Source organism: Rhinolophus hipposideros (genome assembly GCF_964194185.1).
Source record: "Rhinolophus hipposideros genome assembly, chromosome: 12".
Lineage (NCBI taxonomy): Eukaryota > Metazoa > Chordata > Mammalia > Chiroptera > Rhinolophidae > Rhinolophus > Rhinolophus hipposideros.
The window spans coordinates 76,991,133-77,016,306 of record NC_138058.1 but is presented as its reverse complement, the minus strand read 5'-3'; the positions used below and the strand labels follow the sequence as shown (position 1 = coordinate 77,016,306).

The 25,174-nt window shown below is 53.4% G+C and overlaps 1 protein-coding gene across 1 annotated transcript in view; it reads left to right on the top strand.

Moving 5' to 3' along the window:
- Positions 1–25,174, top strand: part of TPO (thyroid peroxidase) — a 46,429-nt gene that overhangs the window by 7,255 nt on the left and 14,000 nt on the right. Inside the window, exons 5-13 of the mRNA XM_081068864.1 lie at positions 769–863; positions 4,767–4,851; positions 8,135–8,304; positions 9,114–9,246; positions 14,492–14,621; positions 15,064–15,270; positions 16,335–16,847; positions 21,011–21,269; positions 22,511–22,681. Coding sequence (XP_080924990.1) covers positions 769–863; positions 4,767–4,851; positions 8,135–8,304; positions 9,114–9,246; positions 14,492–14,621; positions 15,064–15,270; positions 16,335–16,847; positions 21,011–21,269; positions 22,511–22,681 — 1,763 coding nt within the window. The remainder of the gene's footprint in view (positions 1–768; positions 864–4,766; positions 4,852–8,134; positions 8,305–9,113; positions 9,247–14,491; positions 14,622–15,063; positions 15,271–16,334; positions 16,848–21,010; positions 21,270–22,510; positions 22,682–25,174) is intronic.

Below are 25,174 nucleotides of genomic sequence, written 5' to 3'. Positions count from 1 at the left end.
CTCATTCAGCTCGGGACCAGAAGACACAACGGGGCAGGTTGTAAAGCTCGATTTCTCCATTTCCTTGTGAAATTCATTCCAGATTGGGGCCATGTGGCTGTGTCTCTGGGCACAGCTGATTGACTGACACCTGTTAGGTTTTCCATGACCTGCTTGGAGGTCTGGTCACTTAACTGTCATCAGTGATCACGACACACTCAGTGAGGGAAGCCCGAGGTTAGGGAAACAGAGATTTGGGAGGTAGAAATGATTGATTTTCAATCTTCTGCTCTGTCTAAACAGCTGGAATTCAGAGATCATTTTACGAGCAGGGAATAGAATGCTGTCAGAAGGTCAGGTGCACTTAGGGAGTTTATTTGCCACTTTGGTGACCACTAAAGCCCTAATATTATTCATTTTTCTACATGGATGTGTGATGGGAAGTAGACGTATTTTATTCCCAGTATTTATACCCCATAATCTTACATGACTGGATGTGAAATAAAACAGGTTGTGACTAAGCCATTCTGGTGACTGTAGCTACCACACTTGTCAGATTTGTTTTCGAGTAACTGGGACATGGGAGGTGCCCAGCGATACGGACAGAGTGAGCCATCTCCTTGGTCGGGAAGCAACTCAGAATTTTCCGGAGCCCAAAACAAGAGCTTCTGACCCTCGGTTGTGGTGGTAGAGATGAGCAACAGGCAGCTGGTAGGATTTTAACTATAAGCAGCCAAAACGCCATCCACTGACGTCACCTGATTGTGTCTCTCTTCGTCCCAACTTTAGGATGAGAGCGCTGGCCGTCCTGGGCATCACACTGGTGGTTGCCTGCAGCCAGGTTTTCCTCCCTTTCTTCTTGAGAGGCATAAAGCTGCTTTGGGGTAAGTAACAAGTAAAATGTGGTCTTTCCACCTTCTCAAATTCTTGTTCATGGTTCTCAAAACAGAAACATGCTGGCAGTTCTCAGGGTCGGTGACGACCGGGCTGGTTCCGCTGGACTTTCCACAGGAAGGGTTGTCCTCCTCAAGTTTAAGAGGATTCAAACACGCCTCTTCTAAAAAAAAAAATGTGATTTTCCTATGATAGCACAGTAAAAAATTTTCATTCTCAACTGCTCGTATATTTGAAAAAATGTTGCTGTGGGAGTCATTGTTTTGCTACAAAATCCTTTTTCATTAAATGACTTGTGATGTGTTTTCTGGATCGAGGGAGTCACAATGCCACATTTGATTTTCAAAGCTATGGAGATGCAGTGGTTAGAACAATCACATCTAAACTCTACTTTTATTTTGTTGAAAAATAAAAAAAAAAAGAAAGAATTCCCAACCCCCAAGAGGGGACAATACTGGGCAATGTTGGGGTGGCTGGTAGCACAGCTGCTGCCAACCTCTGGGACGTATGCGCCTCTCCGGGCAGCTCCTGTCATTCATGGCCACGCCCACACTGCCTGCTGGCCCATCCCCAGGAGTCACAGGCCTCCCCGCCCATCCTCCAACATTGACTGGTGCTCTGAGTCCTTGCCACCCATGTCCACGCCATGCTGTGCACACTGCTGGGAGCCAGTTTTCCCAATTTTGCTGAATACTGGAGCCACGTGATCTTATTATAAGGTGCGCCAATGTCCGGAGACCTTCACAGACTCGAATGTGCCTTAAGAAAGCAGCACACCGTCCCAGACAGTCAGAAAGTAGGAGGCCTGCTGAGGCGAGTGAGGCCGTTGGCTGTGGTGCTGCCAGTTACTGATGGGCAGGCGATCCCTCCCTTCCTCCTCAGGACTCTGGAAAGCTGTCCGTCACAGCGGTTATTGCTCACTCGGTGCCCTTCGTGAGACCCTCAGAGCTCTGAGCGCAGCGTTTCACACTGGCCAGGACCAGGAAATGAAAACTGATACATGTTTCAAAAAATCTCAGGAAAGCATTTTTTCCATCTCGCCCACAATGACTCCTGGGCATGATAGCTGCTCAGCAAATGCTTTGTGAATTGGTTAACTAACTTGTCCTTACATTGTTATTTATTAAGCTCCCAGTTTTCTAACCCACAGTAACAAAAGTCAGAAGTCACCGAGCTCATAAGGACACAATGGTCCTGCATGACAGCTATTCAACAGAGATCAAAGTAGCTGTGGATTGTTTAGTTTTAGAAATTAGTTTTTAAAAAAATCTGGAAATGTGGTACTTACAGCTTTGCTAAAGCAATTTTTTATTATTTCCCCATCTTGGAGACGTATGCTTTTTTTTTTTCTTTTTTTGCCTAAACTTTCAGTAAATATATAAATAATGCACAATACAGTCTCCAGTAAAAACAGTGCATTTCGGAGACCATTTTATTGTTGATTAGGGCATTTTGAAGCTGGCTTATTACTTGTTTACTTTGTAAATTACTTATTTAGAAATATTATTTACCTTTCAACTTTGGAATCTTTAATATAAGAGATTTTTTGTCTCCACTTGTCAACAAGCCAACAATAGCTTTGAAACAAAATAATTACTCAGGGTTGAAATTGCTTTAAAACAACTTTTATCAGTCACGTTTCACCACAGCCAGTTGAGAGGATGGCACACCTGACTTTGTGAGTGGGTTGGTATGGCTTGCGCCCTCAGACTGTCACGAAACAGAGCCTTGCGCCCTCAGTGTGCTGAGAGCCTGCTCCCAGAACAGCCGAGGCACTGGCAGGAGGACAGGGTCGCTGCTAGACCAGAGATGGCCATCTGCAGGTGACAGCACTCCTTGGTACTGTTTGTCCCCTATGGTCAGTCACCCATGTCACAGCTCCGAAGACACAGGCCCCGGGGTCTCAGCTGTGGTCAGACTTTTTCTCATGTCCCAGGTCTTCACACAGCTCAGCATACACCCTGTTTGAATCTGGCTAATGAACGCTAGAGGACAGGGTGAGTCCTGCACACACGTGTTAGGCCCTGTGAGTAGTTTGTGGGTTACAGGAACGTTTGTGACAGGTAAGCCCCGCACAGCAGCGCTTGTGTGCAGCAGGAGGTCGGGGTCAGTACAGGCCCAGAGTAGGGAGGGGCCTAGCTCCAAGAGAAATAAACTTCGCACCTGGCAGTTCTGCACCAAAAGTAATTTGACAGTGGAAAAAGATTCCATTTCTGCTCAAAAATGTATGCAGGACCATTGTGGGCCTAAAAAAATATTGATGTTAAGTCCCTTCTCCAAACCCTGAACATATTGTCATGGAAACCACATGTGTTCGTCACCACACAGATAAGGGTGCATCTCTAGTGTTTGTGCAAAGTCAAGATTTATGTGCAATTATCTGTATAGCAAATGTTCCCACAAGTTGTAGCTGCTGAGAGAAAATAGATGCAGATGAAGTGGGAAGGGGACGTGTACCTCAGATTGGAAGTGTGGGCGCCGGCCTTCCTGTAAGCAGGCAAGTCGGCAACTTCACTCCAGTTTACTGGACTTCCACAAACAGGAATTGTTAGAGGGACCAAACATGGTCCTCGGGGCGAGCGGGGGCGGGGAGCCCGCGTGGCGCCTGCTTTTGGAGAAGGAAGAGCTCAGTGTCCTGCAGGAAGGGCTCCCACACTGCGGGTACTTTCTATAGACACTGAGACACTGATGTCCCAGGGTAGAGGGGGTGGGGCAGAAGTAAGTAGGAACAGATGAAGGAATCATGGGGGGTGCTTCTGGCCTGGCTGAGGGAGGAGGGGGCGGCAACCGAGGCTGGTGGCTGGACACCCTTTGAGGGGCCTTCAATCGGGTCTACATCCTGGGCTGGGGGCCCAGGGATATCGGGGGTCTGATACAGTCACTTCGTCCGGGAACTTGCGGTCTGAAGTCCCTCACACTTTCCTAGCAGTTTTAAGTCACGTAATTTCGTCTCAAAAGAAGATAATCAGTTAAGTTTTAGGGCAGAGGCTAATATAGTAGTCACTGAACCCTGCTGAATTCCTCAGCAACATAAAGTACTTTCTGGAATCGCTTATGCCCACTTAATTCTAAAGATATTGAAACCTACGTTTTAAAAACAGTGTTAGCAGATGTGTAATGTTTGAGGACATTCTGATATTCTATTTCCTTTTAGGAATAAGTGTGCTTCTTTTGATAAGATAGTGATCATGCAGAAGATAGCTGAGTGATGGGAGTAACCTGTGGGGACAGAAGCCTTGCCTACTTGTGTTATTCGTGTGGACCTTGCCCTTTCACCTGAGAAGGGATCTCGCGTGCCGAGCCCATCCAGGCCACTCTCACAGAACAGCACGAACAGGGCTCGTAAGCAGCAGATGTTTGTTCCTCACAGTCTAAGGCTGAACGTCTAAGGTCAGGAGCCTGCAGGGTCGGAGTCCAGGGAAACCCCTTACCGGTGCACAGATGTCAGAGAGGGTGAGAGTCCCAGGGTCTCTCTGTCAAGGGCACCAGTCCCATCACAAGGCCACCCTCATGGCCTATCACCTGCCAATGTCCCCATCTCCTGACACCATCAAATAGAGCAATAAAGTTCTAACACATGGATTTGGGAAGATAAACATGACAGCATGTGTCAGAAAAAAGCTATTTGGAGTCACTAGAAGTGGTGTGGGCAGCGAGAGGGAAAGAAGCCAAACTTAACTTGTGTGAGGTGAGAACAGGCGGATCCTCTTCCCGTCCCACACGCAGCTCTGCCTGGGGGGTTAGCACTGCTTTGCGATGGGGCATCCGGCTCACGGAAACTGCCCAGCAGCCGTCTGGTTGTTGTACACTGAGCTGGAGCCCTGGAGAGAGCTAAGGTGTCAGAATTGCTGTACGTCTGTTTTGTGCTTATGTGTGTAATGCTTCCTCCACAGGAAAGTCTGACGACTCTCATGTGCTCAGCATTTTAGAGAAGAGCAAGCTGCTGGTGGATGACGCCATCTACAGCACAATGAAAAGGTGCCGTGTCCCAGAGGGCACAGAGGGAGGGGACTGAAGTGATGTCACCCAGTGTGTGCCAAGTCCTGCGTGAGTCTTCCTGTACTCACCTATTCTACCTTTTACAATTACCTCTGAAATTGGTTTCAGCATCTCCATTTTACAAATTAGGAGCTGAAGCTCACATGGGTTAATTGACCTTTTCAAGGTCATGTGCATGCCACTGGAAAAACCAGTATCAGTCTCAGTTTTTCGCTAGCAAAACACAGAGCAGAGCACAGTGACCCGCCCAGGTTTGGTTTTACCAGGAAAAAGATGAGAGAGACTGAAGTCCAGACTGGTAAGTAGGCTGCTTCCTGCAGAACTGGTACAGACTAAGGAGTAGAGGGCAGTGCAGGTCGCTGAGGTGCAGTTGTGATATCACCCAGGGAGTGTGGTGGAGCCGTGACATCGCCCAGGGTGTGTGTACAACTGTGACATAGTCCTGGTCGCTGAGGTACAGCTGCGACATCGCCCAGGTCTCTGAGGAACAGCTGAGGGGTCGCCCAGGTCTCTGAGGTACAGCTGAGACATCGCCCACTTCTCTGAGGTACGGCTGCGACATCGCCCACGTCTCTGAGGTACAGCTGCGACATCGCCCAGGTCTCTGAGGTACAGCTGCGACATCGCCCAGGTCTCTGAGGTACAGCTGCGACATCGCCCACATCTCTGAGGTACAGCTGCGACATCGCCCACTTCTCTGAGGTACAGCTGCGACATCGCCCAGGTCGCTGAAGTACAGCTGCGACATCGCCCACTTCTCTGAGGTACAGCTGCGACATTGCCCAGGTCTCTGAGGTACAGCTGCGACATCGCCCACATCTCTGAGGTACAGCTGCGACATCGCCCACTTCTCTGAGGTACAGCTGCGACATCGCCCAGGTCGCTGAAGTACAGCTGCGACATCGCCCACTTCTCTGAGGTACAGGTGCGACATCGCCCAGGTCTCTGAGGTACAGCTGCGACATCGCCCACTTCTCTGAGGTACAGCTGCGACATCGCCCAGGTCGCTGAAGTACAGCTGCGACATCGCCCACTTCTCTGAGGTACAGGTGCGACATCGCCCAGGTCGCTGAAGTACAGCTGCGACATCGCCCACTTCTCTGAGGTACAGGTGCGACATCGCCCAGGTCTCTGAGGTACAGCTGCGACATCGCCCACTTCTCTGAGGTACAGCTGCGACATCGCCCACTTCTCTGAGGTACAGCTGCGACATCGCCCAGGTCGCTGAAGTACAGCTGCGACATCGCCCACTTCTCTGAGGTACAGGTGCGACATCGCCCAGGTCTCTGAGGTACAGCTGCGACATCGCCCACTTCTCTGAGGTACAGCTGCGACATCGCCCAGGTCGCTGAGGTACGGCCGCGACATCGCCCACTTCTCTGAGGTACAGCTGCGACATCGCCCAGGTCGCTGAGGTACAGGTGCGACGTCGCCCAGGTCTCTGAGGTACGGCTGCGACATCGCCCACGTCTCTGAGGTACGGCTGCGACATCGCCCACGTCTCTGAGGTACAGCTGCGACATCGCCCACTTCTCTGAGGTACAGCTGCGACATCGCCCACATCTCTGAGGTACAGCTGCGACATCGCCCACTTCTCTGAGGTACAGCTGCGACATCACCCAGGTCGCTGAGGTACAGCTGCGACATCGCCCACGTCTCTGAGGTACAGCTGCGACATCGCCCAGGTCTCTGAGGTACAGCTGCGACATCGCCCACTTCTCTGAGGTACAGCTGCGACATCGCCCAGGTCGCTGAGGTACGGCCGCGACATCACCCACTTCTCTGAGGTACAGCTGCGACGTCGCCCAGGTCGCTGAGGTACAGCTGCGGCATCGCCCACTTCTCTGAGGTACAGCTGCGACATCGCCCACTTCTCTGAGGTACAGCTGCGGCATCGCCCACTTCTCTGAGGTACAGCTGCGACATCGCCCACTTCTCTGAGGTACAGCTGCGGCATCACCCAGGTCTCTGAGGTACAGCTGCGATGTCGCCCAGGTCGCTGAGGTACAGCTGCGACGTCGCCCACGTCTCTGAGGTACAGCTGCGACATCGCCCAGGTCGCTGAGGTATAGCTGCGACATCGCCCACTTCTCTGAGGTACAGCTGCGACATCGCCCACTTCTCTGAGGTACAGCTGCGACATCGCCCACATCTCTGAGGTACAGCTGCGACGTCGCCCAGGTCTCTGAGGTACAGCTGCGACGTCGCCCACGTCTCTGAGGTACAGCTGCGACATCGCCCAGGTCTCTGAGGTACAGCTGCAACATTGCCCTCACCTCTGAAATACAGCTGTGACATCGCCCACGTCTCTGAGGTACAGCTGCAACATCGCCCAGGTCTCTAAGGTACAGATGCGACATCACCCAGGTCGCTGTGGAGCAGCCATGGTATCGCCCAGGGCATGTGGTGAAGCATTAAATCTGCTCATTATTCTCTATTCAATAATTGAGAAATGCCTTAATATAAAATATGTAATTGACATGAATATTATGGTGTCATGTTTGATTTTTATAAAACAAAACAAACATGATACTGAGAAGCAGGTTTTATCCTCACAAGCTCATTATTTAATTGGACTTTCAGTAATAATTACAGACGCTCTCCAGGTACCAAGCATCACAGGGCAGCAGTTTTTTTTTTTTTCCAAAGTCCTATTACTCCAGTCAGAAAAAATCCTCATTGTTCTTACTGCCTGCTAGTTCATTTTTACTTATTTTCTAAAAAACTTGTATAGAAGGGAGAAAGAGGACGAACTTTCTCATGAACTCATACTTCCTCGTGTGTGTGAAAGCCTGAGGAGACGTGGGGGGACGTCCAGTCCAGCACCTCACCAGCTACGTTACCCACTCAAGAGTGGCCACGCATACGCAGGCGTCTCTGCACATGTCTGCTCTGAGGCTGTGACAGGGCTGCACCTCTCGGAGCCCCCAGGTCACTGGCCCAAACCCAATTCTTACTGGATTTTTAAGAGAAGGTTCATCTTACACAGTTGTTATGAGAATTGAACGACCAGATATGGACATTTGTAAAGGGCCAACATCAGCCATTCTGTTCATCATTCAATTGATGGGTCACCTGTACTATGTTTTATCCCTTCTCTATGTCCCACGACCCTTGTGGACAAGGCCGGTACAAGTGTCATCCTCTTACTTGTCTGGGATGCAGCAGATACTCAGGAAAGTTTTGCTTAATTGATTAGTAATTAGCTACCAAAACAGTCATAGAAGAATAATTGATTTTATATCTCCTCCTTGTGCTGTAGAAACCTCGAGAAAAGAGAACTCATTTCTCCATCTCAGCTTCTGTCTTTTTCCAAACTTCCTGAGCCAACCAGCCGAGCTATTGCCCGAGCGGCAGAGATAATGGAAGCTTCAGTACAGGCAATGCAGAGAAGAGTCCACCTGCCCCTGACACAGCCACAGCCTCTCACCGGTAAGCAACCTGGTGCTCTGTCCCACTAGGGGGCAGCCCCCACGGGTAGACCAGCTGACTTGTCCGGGGGCCTGGCAGCCATTTGTGGACAGTTGTTTTTTATTTATAACCACGAAGGTATGATTTTCCCTCTCACTCAAAGGGCAAAAGCAACAGTTCTTAAAATGCTGGTAAAACACTGACACCCTTTGTTTTTGTTAGTCTGAGAATTACCTGTTTCTCTGCTATTCAGATTGAATCTGGAGAACTACTAGCTCGATAATCAGTTTGTAGAATAAAGAGCGATAGAATTGGCAAAAAATGAGAGAGACTGTTTTCTGGGGACTAATCTAGAAATATTCACAAGAAGAAAACCAAAAATCAGTATGAAAGAAAAAGAAGGGTTTTGTAGGTAGACACATGAACACTGTTAACCAACCTGACGGAGGCAGGTTTTGTTGGCAGGGGCGGGAAAGTACTGGGTATCCACTGTCCTCTGAAGCATCAGGCCATGGCTGGACACACTGCCTCAGCGGTGCCATGTGACAAGTGACACGAGATGGACGATCACCCTGAGCACTGACCCATTGGGACACAGAGCTCTTAGAAGTGCTTTTCTGAAAGATCACAACACAAAATAAATTGACAAACCCGCATTCCTAGCACTGAGGAAAGCCAGGGATGGAAGGGAGCTTGACTTAAGAGAGAAGGAAGAACCTCCCACACAGAGGGGCGTGGGTCACGTAAGGACCCAGACTCAGAGGCCGCAGCAGAACGTGGACCTGACCAGGTAGGCGAGTCACCAGTCTGTCCTTGGCATTCTCCTGCAGACGCCTTATCAGAAGACCTCCTGACCACCATCGCGGAGGTGTCTGGGTGCCTGCCTCACATGCTGCCCCCCAAATGCCCATATACCTGCCTAGAAAACAAGTACCGGCTCATCACGGGCGCTTGCAACAACAGGTATCCTCTCTAGTGTGCTGAGCCTCGCGTGGGGGGGGGGTTCTGGACACGGCCAGGTGCCGCTGGGAGGGCGCTCTGTCGACCACTGGTGACTTCCCCACCTCTGAGCTCCCGATCCCTCCATCTGTGACATCTCTCCTTGCCACTCACACATCCTGGTCCTGTTGCCGGCCTGCCGGGTGGCTCTGTGAGCAATTGGTGGCACATTCTGTGGTGACAGAAGGGCAAAGGTGACAAAGTAAGCAATTAGCATGGTGACAAGTGATGTGGAGAAAATGGGAAAGTGACATGACACAGTGACCGGCTGCACCTCTGAGATCCGGTGTCCTGGGAAGGCCCCACGAGCTGCGCCTGGTGCTGAGACCAAGGAGGACAGCCAGGGAGAGCGAGGTCCCTGCAGGTGCAGACGGCATGGCTGGTTCCCAGGTAGAGACAGCTGGCTGGGGGAGGCCATGACTCAAATTCGAGTGGGGACCAGCCCGCCCAGGTGCTGAAAGGGACATAGAAGACATCCAGGGGGAGGTTGAGTCAGAAGTGGGGGGCTCAGGAAAAAAGCAGCCATTCATTCATTCATGTACATATTTATTCAAACTACTCTGCGCACCCGTATGTGCCAGGCACTCTACTTAAGCCGGGAATACGACAGCCTCTGTTCTCACGGAGCTGACAAACGGGGGCTGTGGGCCCCAGTTCACCTGGGAGAGCCCAGGCTCACCCCCTTGGGTCTAGCATATCAATACTTCCCTCTTTGTTATTACAAAATATTTCCCAATTTGGAGAACAAATTCTGTGAGTTCTCCTCATGGACTAATGAAAAAATGCAGAACAAATATCAAATGAAAACGGTGATGACCATGTGGTGTGGCAGAATGATGGGAGGACACACACACACAGGGGTTCCTGTAAAACAGGCACATTGTGTGAGTCGGGGTTCAGGAAAGCTTTGCTGGGGTGCTGACGTGGGAGTGAACCAGAGCCCAGGATGAGCAGGGATCTCCCAAGTGGCCGGTGGAGGACGAGCTGAGTCCTCAGAGGAGGAAGTGTTTCGAGCAGAGACCCGAGTGCAGTGCCTTCTGGCTGAAACACAGGAAGCTGTGGTGGGGCTGAAATGCAGGGTCAGCTCAGAGGGGCATGGGCTGCATGGCTTGGGGGACAGTCCCTGAGTGAGATGTGGCCAGCAGGACCCCGGGGGTGTGATTTTCAATGACATGGCATGACAGTCCCGTGTCACATCCCTGAAGGAGAGGTAGGCACACCTGAGGGCAGTTTCTTACGTGACCTGTCACAGAACAAAATGGGCACAAATAGCACCAGAATCAATGGGATTTTCAGAGTTTTTGGAAGCCCCTGAGCGCATGCCAACTAGAGAACAGTACCTTCTTGTCTGAGTGGGTCCCAGCGCCCACCTCCTGACCACCCAGTCAGCGCCAGTCTTGTCCCCAAACCGTCTGGATTCACTCCAACCATGTAGCTCTGGCCGGAGGCGCGATGCATGACCAGCCATACCTTCCCACACATCAGGGCCATCACAGTGCCCCAGGCATCTTCTGGAAGCCCAGCCTCCCTCAGGGGTCAGGGCCACCTTGGGCCCACATGCCCTGTGCAAGGCAGAGGGTCCTCACTCGTGTCCTTCACCAGTGAGAAAGTGGGAGGAAATAGGACAAGGACGTGTGATGGCAGAGGTGCCAAGCCAGCTTTTGGTTTATCCTGAAATTAACTTGAACCATTTTGTCCTCGAACCGAACACTGTGTGCTGCTCTTCGAGCGAGGGCATGTGTGTGTGGCTCTGTGTGTCCTGTGTCAGTAACTGGAAGCCTCAGCCTGAGCTCTGCGCCCCAGCTCTCTTCAAGCTGCAAGTTGAGAATTCAGAATATCAGGAAGTCTGTAGTGACAGGCGCCTGGGAGAGAGGGCGTAGTGTTGGATAAATCACGACGTCTCAGAGCCACTGAGCACACAGGCACCCATCTCCTCTCCTCCAGGACTGGTTTCATCCGTTCACTGTGGTCATTCTGTGACGGCTTGTGCAGTGCTGACATTAACCCAAATCTAATGAAGGAACAGTGTGATGCTGCAGGTCTGTCCCCTCTGGGGCAGACATTCTTCTGTCACAGCGAGCCGCGTCTCAGAGCCTCAGGAGCGCCATGCATTGGGCCACAAGTCCCCAGATAGCCCTGGGCGCAACCACGGGCATTCACCCTACGCTCGCCTGGGTCCTGCTGGATTGGCAGAGGCCCTGGTTAGAAAGGTCAAGTGCCACCCCCACTGAATGTCCACAAAAGTGTGTGGGCACTTCGGGACTGCTGTGACACCCCAGCGAGCTGCTGAACACTTAATTACAGGGCACTGCAGTCTTCCCAGGCTGACATGCGCAGCTATTTAAGGCAGCAGTAGCCCGTGTCACTGCCTCGAGCCCCTCTGGGTGCTGGAGATGAGTGAGGCATCAATGACAGACTCAGTCCCTACGTACTGTCCCCACAGACATGCCCTAGGAACCACCACTGCCTGCAGCTATGAGGCATCTGAACGGCTCCTGGATACGGGGGCAGTGATGGGAGTGACAATAGCAGCAACCTCCCTTCCCCAGTATCGGGAGCCACGTGTGTCACTAGGAGGCCTGCAGATGAGGAGAAGCTCAGCGCAAGGCCCAGCCCAAGGCCGAGGCCAGGCAGAGCTACACTTGACCTTGAACTTCCTGACCCTGGTTGCCCAGGTGAGAAACAGTCCTCAGAGCACGCAGACCCTTCCATTCTCATGTAGACCTGGGTCTGAGGTGAGAGTGGCTGACACACGTCATGTCCACAGAGGTGGTAACGCTTCCATCAGTAGCACTGCGACCCCTGTGGACGCAGTCAGCTGGGCACCTGACTAATGGGGTCACTCGCAAGGTCTGCCAATGTCTGACCGCTGTGTGGTACAGCATATTTCAACTGTAATGGAAAAATTTTTAAGTTATTCAAAAAATAATAATTTGGTGCCAAAACAAACCATCCCTTAATAATTTTTAAATACTTAACATTTCTGAACACTCCAGGAGTTTTGAAAAATCGCTCAACCTGTCACAGGTCTTGTAGACGTCACTCCCTTGGTGTTCTCAGTGTCTACCCATGAGACGCTTGAAGGAATATTAAAAGCCTAGGTCCTGATCGGTTCCAATTCACATTATTTTGCCACATGGCCTCAAAAAGCCCGACACCACTTGTCTACTGCCAACTTCCAACCTGCAGCCCTGAAGCTTCTTTTTGCCAAGACTCTGCACCACCCAGCAGAAAGGCCCATCTGCTGGGTCTTCCCACGTGGGTTCGGAGACAAATGCCAAGGGAACATGGCTGCCATAGCAGTTTTGTACCCAAATAACCCATTTTCAAAAACCAGAGCACATTTTTCTCTAACATAAAATTCCCTTTCTTGTTGTTCTTTGAACTGCTATTTCCATTCTAACTTATCTATAATTTTTTTCCAAACGTGGGATATTTTATGATTGAAAATCTTTTATTTTCTTCTTTACATATTCTGTTACATTATGTATGCTCTGCAAATTTATAAAACCTGATATTTTATTCTTACATAAATGTTACATACTCATTTATTTTTTGTTCACTTATATATTTTATCATGCATTTATATGTTTACATGATCAGATATTTATTTTACATATTTATATTACATTTTATAAGTTGAAATTTTATATCCAATTTCCAGAGCACTATAGGGTTAAACAGTCATTATTTTCTTCGAGATTGAGACTTTTTTTTACAACAGTTTTGAAGACACAATTGATCAAATCAGCACAGATAACGTTGCAAATGTTGATATGTAATCATTCAACACAGAACTAATTTTTGTTGGAATTAACTTGCTGAAAGGTGGACAGACCCTTCAGTTAGCTCATGGGTCAGCTGGATGGGCATTACCTGTTGTCGACGTGACCGCGAGCCTGGTTACCTAGAACATGTGACCCCTTCGACACATGTGACTCCTAGAGTTACTCATTATGTGCAGTGCTCCCTTTCACTCAGACGTCCAGCAATGGGCTCACGGGTCAGACGGTCACCTCCTCCCTGGAAATGAGGCAGAGGCAATGGCCGCGCCACACCTGTTTGTACCTCCACAGGTGTGCATGGTCAGGTGCCTGCAGACGGGTTGGGCACAGAAGTTCTATTACAGTCGCGGGGTCTGGTCCTCGAAAGTTTTCTGAGATTTATCAGAAAATGAACAATAAGGAGCTATCACTAAACTTAACGTTTAATGATCTGTCGCAGACAATTCAACCAGGTTGTCTTTCAATTCGTTGTTTAGCAGAAACTGGAAAGCACCTGATTCGCATGAGGATTCCTCACTGAGTTACTCTTTTATTTTCTCAGCTTCTGAGGAACTGAGCATCACACCACTCTTAGTCACACCTGGGCTTTTACTATGAGGTCCCATCCTTAGCACAATGTGCTCGGAAACAGCTTGTTAGATCACAGTATTATACTAAGCACAACTTGCGTCGTCATCCTTTTTATATTTTTGTCAAAATATACTTTGACCAATGGAATGAAGCCACAGACCCGTCTGTGTGTGGCAAACTCTGCCATTCAAGCCACCGCTGAGCCCATTCTCATGGTGACGTCCACCTGTACAACTCACTGTTCCCAGAAAAAGCCTGACTTATTTTTAATTCAAATAACTGTAGTAATATAGTCTCCCTTGGTAACCATCTCACTTCTGAATTTAGAACCTTCCAGCAAGTTCCAGAGAACCCTGCTGCCACCGAAACATAATGGAAGCCCCGTCCCCCAGATGGGAGGGGCCCAGTGCCCCAGAGGGTTGTGCCCCTTGGTGAGAGGATGTCACACACAGCAGTGTGCCCACTGCCTCTCTGCTGGGAGCCTCGCACTGCTGTGGTCCAGGGAGAGCCCCACTGCATGCCTGAGAGGGCGTGAGAGGAGGAGAAAGGCTGTGGGAAAGGCAGGTGCCAATGGCACGTCCACAGGAAGGACCCCTCAAACCCGGGGGCACTTTCGGGCCAAGAGAAAGGCACATCCGGACGTGGGGCTCCAGGGCTTAACTCCTTGGAGACGTCCATGTCCACACACCCCAGGAAGCCTGTCAGCACCGCGTGTGGGCTGCACTCCAGTCTTCACGCCAAGGGCCTTGGGAAGCCAGCTCTGCCTGTTGTCCTTGAGAATGGATTCTGTCCATGGATTCTGCTGCCTTCCCGCTTCCTCCTCCTCTCACATGTGTGCACGCTTGTTCCCACAGAGACCACCCCAGGTGGGGTGCCTCCAATACGGCCCTGGCCAGATGGCTACCTCCCGCCTACGAAGATGGTGTCAGTGAGCCCAGAGGCTGGAACCCCCACTTCTTGTACAACGGGTTTCCCCTGCCCCCGGTGGGTACCTCAGCATGCTGCGTGGACTGTCCTAGGTTTGGGCCCCGCCGTCCTGCAGGACGCAGAGCTTTGCTGGGCTCTAGGTAGACGTTCCAGGCTCTGGGCGGGTCCTCGTGTCTTCCTTGGACCGTCACACCCCTGTGAGGTGCAGAATCACAGCTCCCTTTGTGTCTTAGGAACTGAGACGCGCAAGGTCAACATCACTAGTGAGTGATGCAGATTTAAATGAGGGTCCAGCTAAGTCTCTCTCCTCTTTAGAATCACTCCAGTGTTTTCCAGGAAGTCCCTTACTCCTAGGAAGGAGACGAGGCATGTCCAGAGACACTGATTAATCAATCGAATTCACTCACATTGTGCAAAGATGAGGGTTGCCACTCTACTCCCAGGGGCAAACTATTCCCTAAACTCAAACCCAGTCTGCTGATCACTTTTTCTCTCCCAGGTCCGGGAGGTGACCAGACAGGTTATTGAAGTTCCCAACGAGGCTGTCACAGATGACGAGCACTATTCTGACCTGCTGACGGTGTGGGGACAATACATTAGTCACGACATAGCCTTCACACCACAGAGTACCAGTAAAGCTCCTTTCGGGGGAGGAGCCGATTGCCAGCTCACCTGTGAGAACCAGAACCCATGTTTTCCCGTACAGGTAGGATTTTCACACTTTTTATCAGGACACTAGTCGTGCCATTTGAAAAAATCAAGCTGCGAAGTCCCTTTGTCCTGTCCCTGGGGGGTAAGAGCATCCTCTGCAATCCGCCAGAAGTGATCTGTGCACGGATTGGACGCACCAGGCACACGACTGCATGCACATGCTCCGTGAGCCTTACGTGCATTGTTCTGAACCTGGGCCACTCAGCAACAAGTCTTACATTTCTCTCCATCTCGTGAAATGGGCTGGAACTGGATCGTTTCATGACTTCTTATCCCACTGTGTGTATGTGTTGTAACTTCTTTCACCAGTTCACTTATTAATGAGCATTGAGTTTTTTGGCATTGTGTTTGTGGTGGTGGTGGTGTCACAAATAACGAGGCTAAGAGCACTCTGGAACCTAAATCTTAGAGTGCATGTGGGTACCTAACAGACAGTCCCTGGGGAGACGGACCTGCTGGAACTAGAGCCAGTGCCAGCGGAATTCTGACAAACATTACAAAACCCTTCTCACCAATATTGGTGTAATTGTCCCCGTTCCCAGCAAGGAAAGAAACAGAGCGGGCAGGGTTTTTCGTGCCTTCTCTTCAGAAAACGTCTTTGAAACTGACAAGGGACATTTTCTACCCAAGAGCAAAGACAGTTTGGGGCTCGTGTCCTCACTGACATTCATCCCATAAACCTTGTGGAGCTGTTCTGGCCATGCTGAGCAGTGACTTGGGGCAGGCCCTGCAAGGAAGCGCTTTGTGGTGGGCCGGCAAGGAAGAGAACCAGCAGTTCGGACACGGGGCTCAGCAGAGGAGGCCTCAATAGGCGAGGCCCTGAAAATATATACCAGAAGGAAAATTGGGGTGACGCAGGAAACGAGCAGCGTCACAGCGCTACCAGTCATAACAAAGGACTCCATCCACATCTCATCACCCTGACCCTGGGTGGAGGGGAGGGCTGGCTTGAGCAGACGGCAGAGACGCAGTGTTGCAGGGTGGTGGCCGGCCTGGGGCTCCGAGCGCCTCTACTGGGCTGCGAGAACCGGCGCTGACCAGAGCTTCCTATGCCAGCAGCTCCCCGCCAACGCCTCGCTGACCGGGGGCACCGCCTGTCTGCCCTTCTACCGCTCGGCGGCGGCCTGCGGCACCGGGGCGCAAGGAGCCTTCTTTGGCAACCTGTCCACGGCAAATCCGCGACAACAGATGAATGGCTTGACCTCTTTCCTTGACGCGTCCACCGTGTACGGCAGCTCCCCGGCCGTAGAGAAGCAGCTGCGGAACTGGACCAGCGCCGAGGGGCTGCTCCGGGTCAACGCGCGACACCAGGATGCCGGCCGCGCCTACCTGCCCTTCGTGCCTCCGCACACACCCTTGGCCTGTGCCCCTGAGCCCGGCGCCCAGGGTCGCGCCCCCTGCTTCCTGGCCGGGGACAGCCGCGCCAGCGAGGTCCCCTCCCTGACCGCCCTGCACACGCTGTGGCTGCGCGAGCACAACCGCCTGGCCTCCTCGCTGAAGGCGCTCAACCCGCACTGGAGCGCGGACACCACGTACCAGGAGGCGCGCAAGGTCGTGGGCGCCCTGCACCAGGTGAGCGGGGCCCTCCTGTGCGTGGAATCTGGCGGGCAGTCTGGGGGCACGTGTGCGGCCCCTGGTGGACATTCTGAGCAGGTGCATGCAGAGCCGGCCTCGTGCGCGGTGCTCAGAGAGCTGCGAGTGCAGGGTCCTCCTTGCCCCAGCCGGTCCCCGTGGTGTCATCTGAACAAGAGACCAGTGGCAGCCACAGCTGCTCAGCGGTAGTAAGAGGTTCTGTTCACCCAGGGCCTTTCTGGTGCTGAGCCCGTCTAAGTGCCTAACGGGATTTAACTTTAGTCCTCAGGCAACCCTTTGAGATGCGTGTCCACCAGTGATTTTGATTTTTTTATATTTGGAGACAATGGAGAAAATGAAAAGGGAAACAATCTGTGTGAAATTTGCTGATTAGCAAGTTACATAAGAGTCTATTTTAACTCTTTCTTCATTTATGATGATTTTTTTTTAATGTGGCATCAGAGGATCATGCATGAAGTGTCAAGTTGGCCAGTTATAAATTGTGTTGATTAACTCGTCTCTTCTCCCCACGTCCTGCTGTCATTTAATTTAACTTAGGACATCTCAGACGTTTTCTGTGTTCAGTGGTGTGTGTGTGTGGTGTGTGTGTGTGCGTGTGTGTGTAATGTGTGTGATGTGTGTGGTCTGTGGTGTGTGTGGTCTGTGGTGTGTGTGTGTGTGTGATGTGTGTGCGTGTGTGGTGAGTGTGTGGTGTGTGTGTGTGATCTGTGGTGTGTGTGGTCTGTGGTGTGTGTGGTCTGTGGTGTGTGTGTGTGTGTGATGTGTGTGATGTGTGTGGGGGAGGTTCAGGAGTTGGAGTAGAACATGGCAACTTGACACACACACTGACTGAATTTGCTTTAAAGTTGAGCCCGCGCCCTCATTGAATTATATCCTCCCTTGAGAGATGGGAACAAAGAAAATGAGTCAAATAAATATGAGGAGGGTGACCATATCAGAATCTGTGAGGGGAATTTAAGCAAATGTGGACGACAGATTAAGTCACGACCTGGCACCTTCTCACGGTTGTGAGGAAAAGGCAAGGAGCTCGTCAGAAATCACCTGACCTCCTGAGCGAGTGGAATGCAGTACATCCAGACGAGCACAGAGGACAGAGCTCGCATGGCTGCGTTAGTGCTTCCCAAACTGGTTCCTTATATCTGGTTCCCCGGGCAGTGCTCGGGCTGCAAGGGACACAGGAATCCAGACACCGAAGCCCAGCAGTGTCTGCAGGAACCAGAGGAACCAAGAGGTCGGGTGAGATGGGCCCGATGGAGCAGCACCCTTGGGAGATGGAGCCCCAGTGGGGCACTGGGAGAAGAAAGAAGGAGACGGCCACCCGCCCTCAGGCGACAGGGAGGCAGAGGCAGGGGCCTGGTGCCCCCGGAACCACGTGGCTGAATGACGACGCACCAGAGGGCTTTCGTGGGAGTTCCACAGAGGGCTGGTGTGATTTAGATTGTAAGGCTGTGGGCCAGGACGGTGGTGCGGGCCCGCCATGATGACAGTCACAGGCATTTTGCCATTGTCACAGTGGCGCCTCCGATCAGCTCCTGAGAGACCGGGCGGTGGACAAGTGGGGGGTTGGGCGAGGCAAACGAGAAGGTGGGTGGGGACCACAGGCACGCGAACCACGCTCGTTAAGGGGGCTCTGTACCCTGGGCGTGGGAGGACTGTGGTGGCCCGTCCAGCTGTGCTCAGGACCCCGGTGCCCGTGTGCTGCCTTGAGCTCACCAGCCAAACTCTGGGTGAGGAGAAAGGAGAGTCGTCGTGGAAGCAGTTTACACCTGGATTTACAGTGTCTCCTGTCCCTGGTAGAGAAGAGGGAGGCCGGTTCCCTTCCACTGTGGGGAGAAGACACCGAAAAAGAATGCTACCGGCAGGAAGTTGCCGCCTGAGTGCTGCGGGAAGGGCCACTGTCCCCTGACTGTGCTGGAGAAGCCCCCGGACAGGCAATGCCAGTTTCCATGGGTGACGCCATAAGTATCCAAATTATGATCAAGAACATGGTGCTTCCGACTCCTGAGTTCAGAAACCCTGGACGGGGCCTGTCACCCGTGTCTGTCTGGGACTCGCTGCTGTCTCCACTCCTGCGAAGCACCAGGTCACACGTTGAGGAAACACATTTTATCATTTGGGGGGGGGGGGCGCACGGTGCACATTTGCGGTGTCGTTTGTTACTTTTACACGATCTGAGAACGATAACAGCTCACCCTCCTAGGCTGACTGGCTGAGTGTAGCGTAGACCATCCCTACTGGTTTGCACCTCGTTATATGCAGTTTATTGACCAAATATTCTCTTTAAATTCCAAAACAATTTGATACTGAAAGAAACACTGTTACACCTGAAAGAAGACCCCGGAAAACAGTTCTCCAGGGACCAGGCCATGAGTAGAAGTGACGAGGCTGATGGCTGCACAAAGGCTCACCATCGACAGGTCGCTCAGCTCCGTTAGTGTTTGACTCAGTCCCCAGAGAGCTCGAGGAATCAGGTGTTAGTTCTTCACGGGAGAGGAAGCTGTCCCCACCCTATGATGCCCACAGGTAGTAGGTCTGTGCTTGGGGCCTGGTGCCACGTGTGTGCCCACCGAGCTGCCTTCCCTGCCATGAGCCACCTGGCCACCACCAGCCCCACCGTCTGGGGATGGCGCTCTGTGGTCAGCCTTGTGAGCGAAGCTCCTGGACACATACACAGATAAGTTCAGCGAGGCTTTGACTGCAGAGCAAGCACTGTGCTAACAAGACCTGGTCAAATGAGTGAGCAGTTCCCTTCCTCATCCCGTCGTCCGAGCGTGAAAGGAGCTGTCGGGCCTCTCGTTTTTGATGGCCATGCGTCCCCACAGGACAGCACGGAAAGTGGGAATTCAGGCTCCTCTGTTAACCCACGGCACAAATTCAGTCCCCAGTGACACCCCCAGTGGCCCCTTTATCACCGTGTTTTTGCGGCTCTTCAAGGGAACTAACACGTGGTTACGGAGACAGTTCAGAAGGAGTAGCCCAGGGTCTTAGTCCCTGCCTACGTGTTAATTTATGAGCGTCTCCCAATCCGTGTGTCAGCTTTAGTTGGTGTTTCATTTCCTCTAACCTGGGGCTGGAGTTGTCCGACCTGCACCGTCTCCTGCGTGAAATCACATGCATATGTGATGCTGCTCTCACCTCCACTTCAAACACCAGGCTTGTTCAAACACTTGTTGTTCTCATGACAGTCTCTGGAAGAGGCTTTTCCAGAGAAGGACACACCAGCAGGGCTGCTCAGCCCTCAGAGTCACAGCGCTGGGCGGCAGGGACTTGAGCTCGCGGTCTGAGCCGGGAGCCTTGTGCCGAGTCCTTGCAGCCTCAGGTTTCTGTCAGTCCCGGGGCCGATGCCCTGGCCACCGACGAAGGGTGTGCTGGAGCAGGAGGTTTGAATGGAAACTTTGTCATGTCTGTTTTGTTTGTTAAATGTCCTGGGGTGACATTTTAGTAAAACCATCCACGTCTCAGGTGGGTGGCGTATCACATACCCGTGTATTGCATTGCGTGCTGGTCATTCGCGCTGCTCCGAGGTGTGCTGTCTGCCCCACCCTGGCCTGCCTTGGAGGGTGTCTGAGGACGTCCCTGCATGCCCCGCCCCCGCCCCCGCCCCGGCCCACCCTGCCCCGCCCTGCCCCGCCCCGCCCCACCCCCGCCCCCGCCCCCGCCCCGCCCCGGCCCCGCCCCGCCCCGGCCTGCCCCCGCCCCGGCCTGCCCCCGCCCCGCCCTGCCCCACCCCCGCCCCCGCCCCGCCCCACCCCCGCCCCCGCCCCCGCCCCGCCCCGGCCCCGCCCCGCCCCGCCCCGCCCCGCCCCGGCCCACCCTGCCCCGCCCTGCCCCGCCCCGCCCCACCCCCGCCCCCGCCCCCGCCCCGCCCCGGCCCCGCCCCGCCCCGGCCTGCCCCCGCCCCGCCCCGCCCCGCCCTGCCCCGCCCCCCTGCCCCGCCCATTAATGCAGAGCTGTCAGCCAGCCAGTCCGAAGTGTTGGTGCTGCTGTCGCTGTTCACCTGCTCACCCCCCCTTACCTGGAGGCGTGCCCCCCAGGCTGGGGAAACTTGGGGCACCAGGGAAATGGGGGGGCCCTCCCCGAGCCTGGGCCGGGCACAGCGAAGGCTCCCTGCTCAGGGGCTCGTGTGCTCTCCTTTCTCGTAGGTCATCACGCTGCGGGATTACGTCCCCAGAGTCCTGGGCCCCGAGGCCGTCAGGCAGCACATGGGTCCCTACCAGGGCTATGATGCCACCGTGGACCCCACTGTGTCCAACGTGTTCTCCACGGCCGCCTTCCGCTTCGGCCATGCCACGGTCCACCCGCTGGTGAGGCGGCTGGACGCCCGCTTCCAGGAGCACCCCGACCTGCCCCAGCTGCCATTGCAGGACACGTTCTTCAGTCCCTGGAGACTTCTCAAGGAAGGTGCGCCCGAGTCCACACAGTGTGCCTGGGGCTCCGCAGGGCAGCCCAGGGACGAGCTGGGTGGGCCTTTGTCTTTCACGTCGGTACTTGGCCGGGTACCAGCCCGTTACCAGTGTTTATGGAGAAAATAAATGTATGCAGAGCTTTTAAAAGGCTAAGCTGCTCGTCAGGTCTCGGAAGCTCTTCAGAAGAACAGGACTCTGTGACTCCTCTCCCATGGTCCTACTGCTTCAGGCCCCTGCCAACCAGCAGCCCGATGTCCTGCCCCTGCTCAGGCCAGGCCCTGTGCTGACCCAGTCCACTCCTTACCCCTCCCCCATCCCCGTCCACACACTTCTGCCCAGCTACAGCTCACCTCCCACCCGTTATTTCACCTGTTATTTCCACCACTGAGTGGAATCTCCATTTACACTGCACATCGCAAATAAGGCCACTGATTGTGCCTTCTTCATTTTGTCTGCTCCACGGCCGAGCTTGGCACAGGCTGTTGGAGAACAACTGGGTTACATTTGGAGGTGAATTGTTTGGAAAACCCATTACAACTCTCTCCTGCCTTCTTCTCCTTTCCCAGTGTCGTCTCTGTGCCGGCCGGAAGCTTCTAACTTATCCCAAAGGGCTCCCAGTGGGGGTGGGGGGCAGGGAGAGGGGCACGAAGTCACCACACGTGCTTTGCCCTGTGTAAGCTTTCACGCAGACCTCGTGGGAGAAAGGCCAGGGGTCAGCAGGAGCCCCAGCATTTGATGGCCACCAAAGCACACCGTGCTTGCTGGGTTCCATGTGATGGGTGGGAGAGAGCTCAGGGGTGATCTGAACCCTTTCCCACAGAGGCCCGGGGGTGACTGGTGCTTTGGAGGTGAAAGGCATGGGGTCCCTGGGCACCTTCCCCGCTCCTTAGTCAAGTCCTCCTCTCATGATTCCAGACGTAAGATTCAGCAGGTGCTGCCTCTGAGCGTAACATTTCTGCTGCAGAAAGAAACAAACCCATGAGCACGAGAAGGCTCCATCTCTGAGTCCCCTCAGACCCAAAAGTCCAATCCCCACACACGTGGCTGGTCCCCTTGGGGTCCTGACAGGAACCTGTCCCCCCACAAACAGCAGCCCAAGAATATCAGAATCTTTGGAGTCATATGAGGTGAACTTACGAAAAGTGACTTGTTTAGAACAAACCTGGTTTAAGTCTGGGTGACACTGTGTCCCCAGACCTGAGAGGAAACCGCTCACCTTCTCGGGGTACCTTCCAGGTGGATTGGACCCGCTCATCAGGGGCCTGCTTGCGAGGCCGGCCAAGCTGCAGGTGCAGGACCAGCTGATGAATGACGAGCTGACCGAGAGGCTCTTCGTGCTATCCAGCTCAGGGACCTTTGACCTGGCTTCACTGAACCTGCAGAGGGGCCGGGACCATGGCCTGCCAGGTCAGCCTCCTGTCCACTGTGGGCATGCCAATTAGTCTGATTTGAAGTGGAACGTTTCTGTAGAGCTGTTGTAAACTTATGAGAAACAGGGTTTTAAAGCTCTCTAGTCTGTTCCCCTGAGCGGGCCCACTCAGCTTTTCCCAGACAATGGAAGCGTCCAGAAGGCCTGAGGCTCCCCATGAGCAAGGAGCCGGGTGGTTAGGAAGAGTGCCTGGAAGAGGCAGTGTCCCAGGCAGACCGCGCGTCTGCTGACACTGCACCCCCTCTCACACGGTCCTGCTGCCTCAGGCCCCTCCAGCCAGGGGGCCCAATGGCCTGGCCTTGTGTGAGTGCTGAGCCTCTTCTCAATCCAGGCCCCGTGCTGACCCAGTCCACCCCTTACTGCAGCCCCCTCTCCCTTCCTGGTGCACACCATTCCTCCCTGAGGCCGAGCTTGACCCCTGCCCACCATGTCCATCCCTCCCTGGCCTCCTACAGTTCAGCTAACTGGTCGACCCCTGGGACCTGTCCAAGGCCTCAGTTCCCTGACACCCAACTTCTGTGTGCAACCTGCTGTCCTTGCATCCCTGCAAACCCCTCCAGGACAGGCCCACCCCATATGTCTTCCTCTGACGCAGGGGTGCTACTGACGTGTGTAACCGCGCTGCCCAGGGCCTCCCAACCCTGCCAGAAGGTGTTAGCGCTTTATAACCCCCCAAACCTAAGGACGCTCGATTATGGTCACTTGCAAGTTACTGAGCATGCAACGCACCAGTTCTTAGTTCCAGCATATGGCCGTGTGGCTGCGACACCAAGGCCGCACGAGGGAGGGACACCCACAAGCCCGGGTTCGTCAGATGTGTCGCTAAGCGATAAGATGGATCACGTGCTTGCTGAGAAACTCGCTCTAGGGATGCGATGACCCCGACCTCCACCAGGCGACGAAACCTTCCGTCTCTTCAGGGACCATAGAATGTCCAACCTACATCCCCCAAAGCTGTTTCTGCAGGTCTTCCCCTGGGCTGTCCCGTGTCTCGGAGCCCCATGAGCTCTGGGCCTTCTGCCCTTTGTTTCCCTCTGCTTCCCGGACACTCATGTTCCTTCCCCTACTCCCCCAGGCTTGGAGAAGGGCATGAAGTGTTTCTCCCAGAGAACCAAGAAAGGAAAGTCTAATTCCTTTTCTCTGTGTAGAAGGAAAGGGCCCATCTTGCACAGGCACTGAGAGATTTGAATTACTTTCACCATTTAAAATCGTTCAAGGATGGTCTATATTACTACAGAAACATCCCCATGCCCCAATTTTAGGGCTCTGGTTCCCTTAATATTTTCGGTTGGATGATACTGAGAATAAATGCATTCTTTCAGCAAATGTTCAGTGAAGTAGCTGCTATGTCCCCAATGCCAGGCACTGGGGAGATGTCACCATGTAATCAGGTGTGGTGTCTCTCTGCTGTCTGACCCCATCGTGAGAATATGGAGTGTGTGTTTGTGATGGCTTGGCCTGAAGTGGACCGTGTCACAGACTAAGGTGGGGGGACAGGTGGACTGACAAAGGGAGGCCACCATCTGCCCAGGCGTTTCGTAGGAAGCAGGGGATGGCCCATCAGGACAGGGAGCATGCGTCCTAAGGGCCCAGCAACACAGCAGGCATTGAGGGACCAGTGGCTTCTCAGCAGCAGACACAGCAGCACCTGGGCTGGGGACGCTGTGACACTCACACAAAAGGCTCACACACTTGTCCTCATGAGTTTGAGTCATGGGTCCTGCCATCCTACGGGGTGGGCGTGGCAGCACCTGGACAACAGTGTCCTGCCAGGCCAGGTTTCCATTCTCAGGGAATGTCCGCTTTCCTGTAACCCACCTTCTTCCACGTTGTCCTCTGTGCCTCATAGAGGACACGCTGTGTCACGCTGGCCTCGGCAAGTCTCTTTATCGTTATGTCCCGTCTCCCAGTCTAATTGGAAATTCGATGCTCATTTCTTCTAATTCTGTTCCATCTACCATGACGCCCATTCTGTCCCAGGAATGCCCCAATGTCCCAGTCACAAATGCGTTTCTTTCAGCTGACACATGTTTCCGACACTTTCGATGAGTGTGTACTGCGCGTGAGGCACTAAGAACAAAGCACAACAGTGTCGGCAGAGGGACCACAGATGGGGGGATAACCAGAGAGGATGGGGGCCTGAGTGTTCTGATTAGGTGTGTGGGGCGCCGAGGCAGGAAGTCCCATTGCCTTGCCTCGGGAGGGAGCTTTCTGGAGGAGGCGACACCTGGATGGGATCAGGGGTGTAAGGAGGGACGAGCATGGAGAAAGGCCCAGGGCGAGGAGGGGACGTGTCAGGCAAGAGAGGCAGCGACACAGCAAACCGTACACGGGAGCACCTTCCAGGTCCCAGGGGAAGGCGGGGCAAAGGTTACGAGAAGCAGGAGTTCAGCGGGGACCAGGGGCTGAGGACTCAGGGGACAATGGAGGGCTGGCCAGACAGGTGACCATGATGTCCCGTGTGTGTGCGG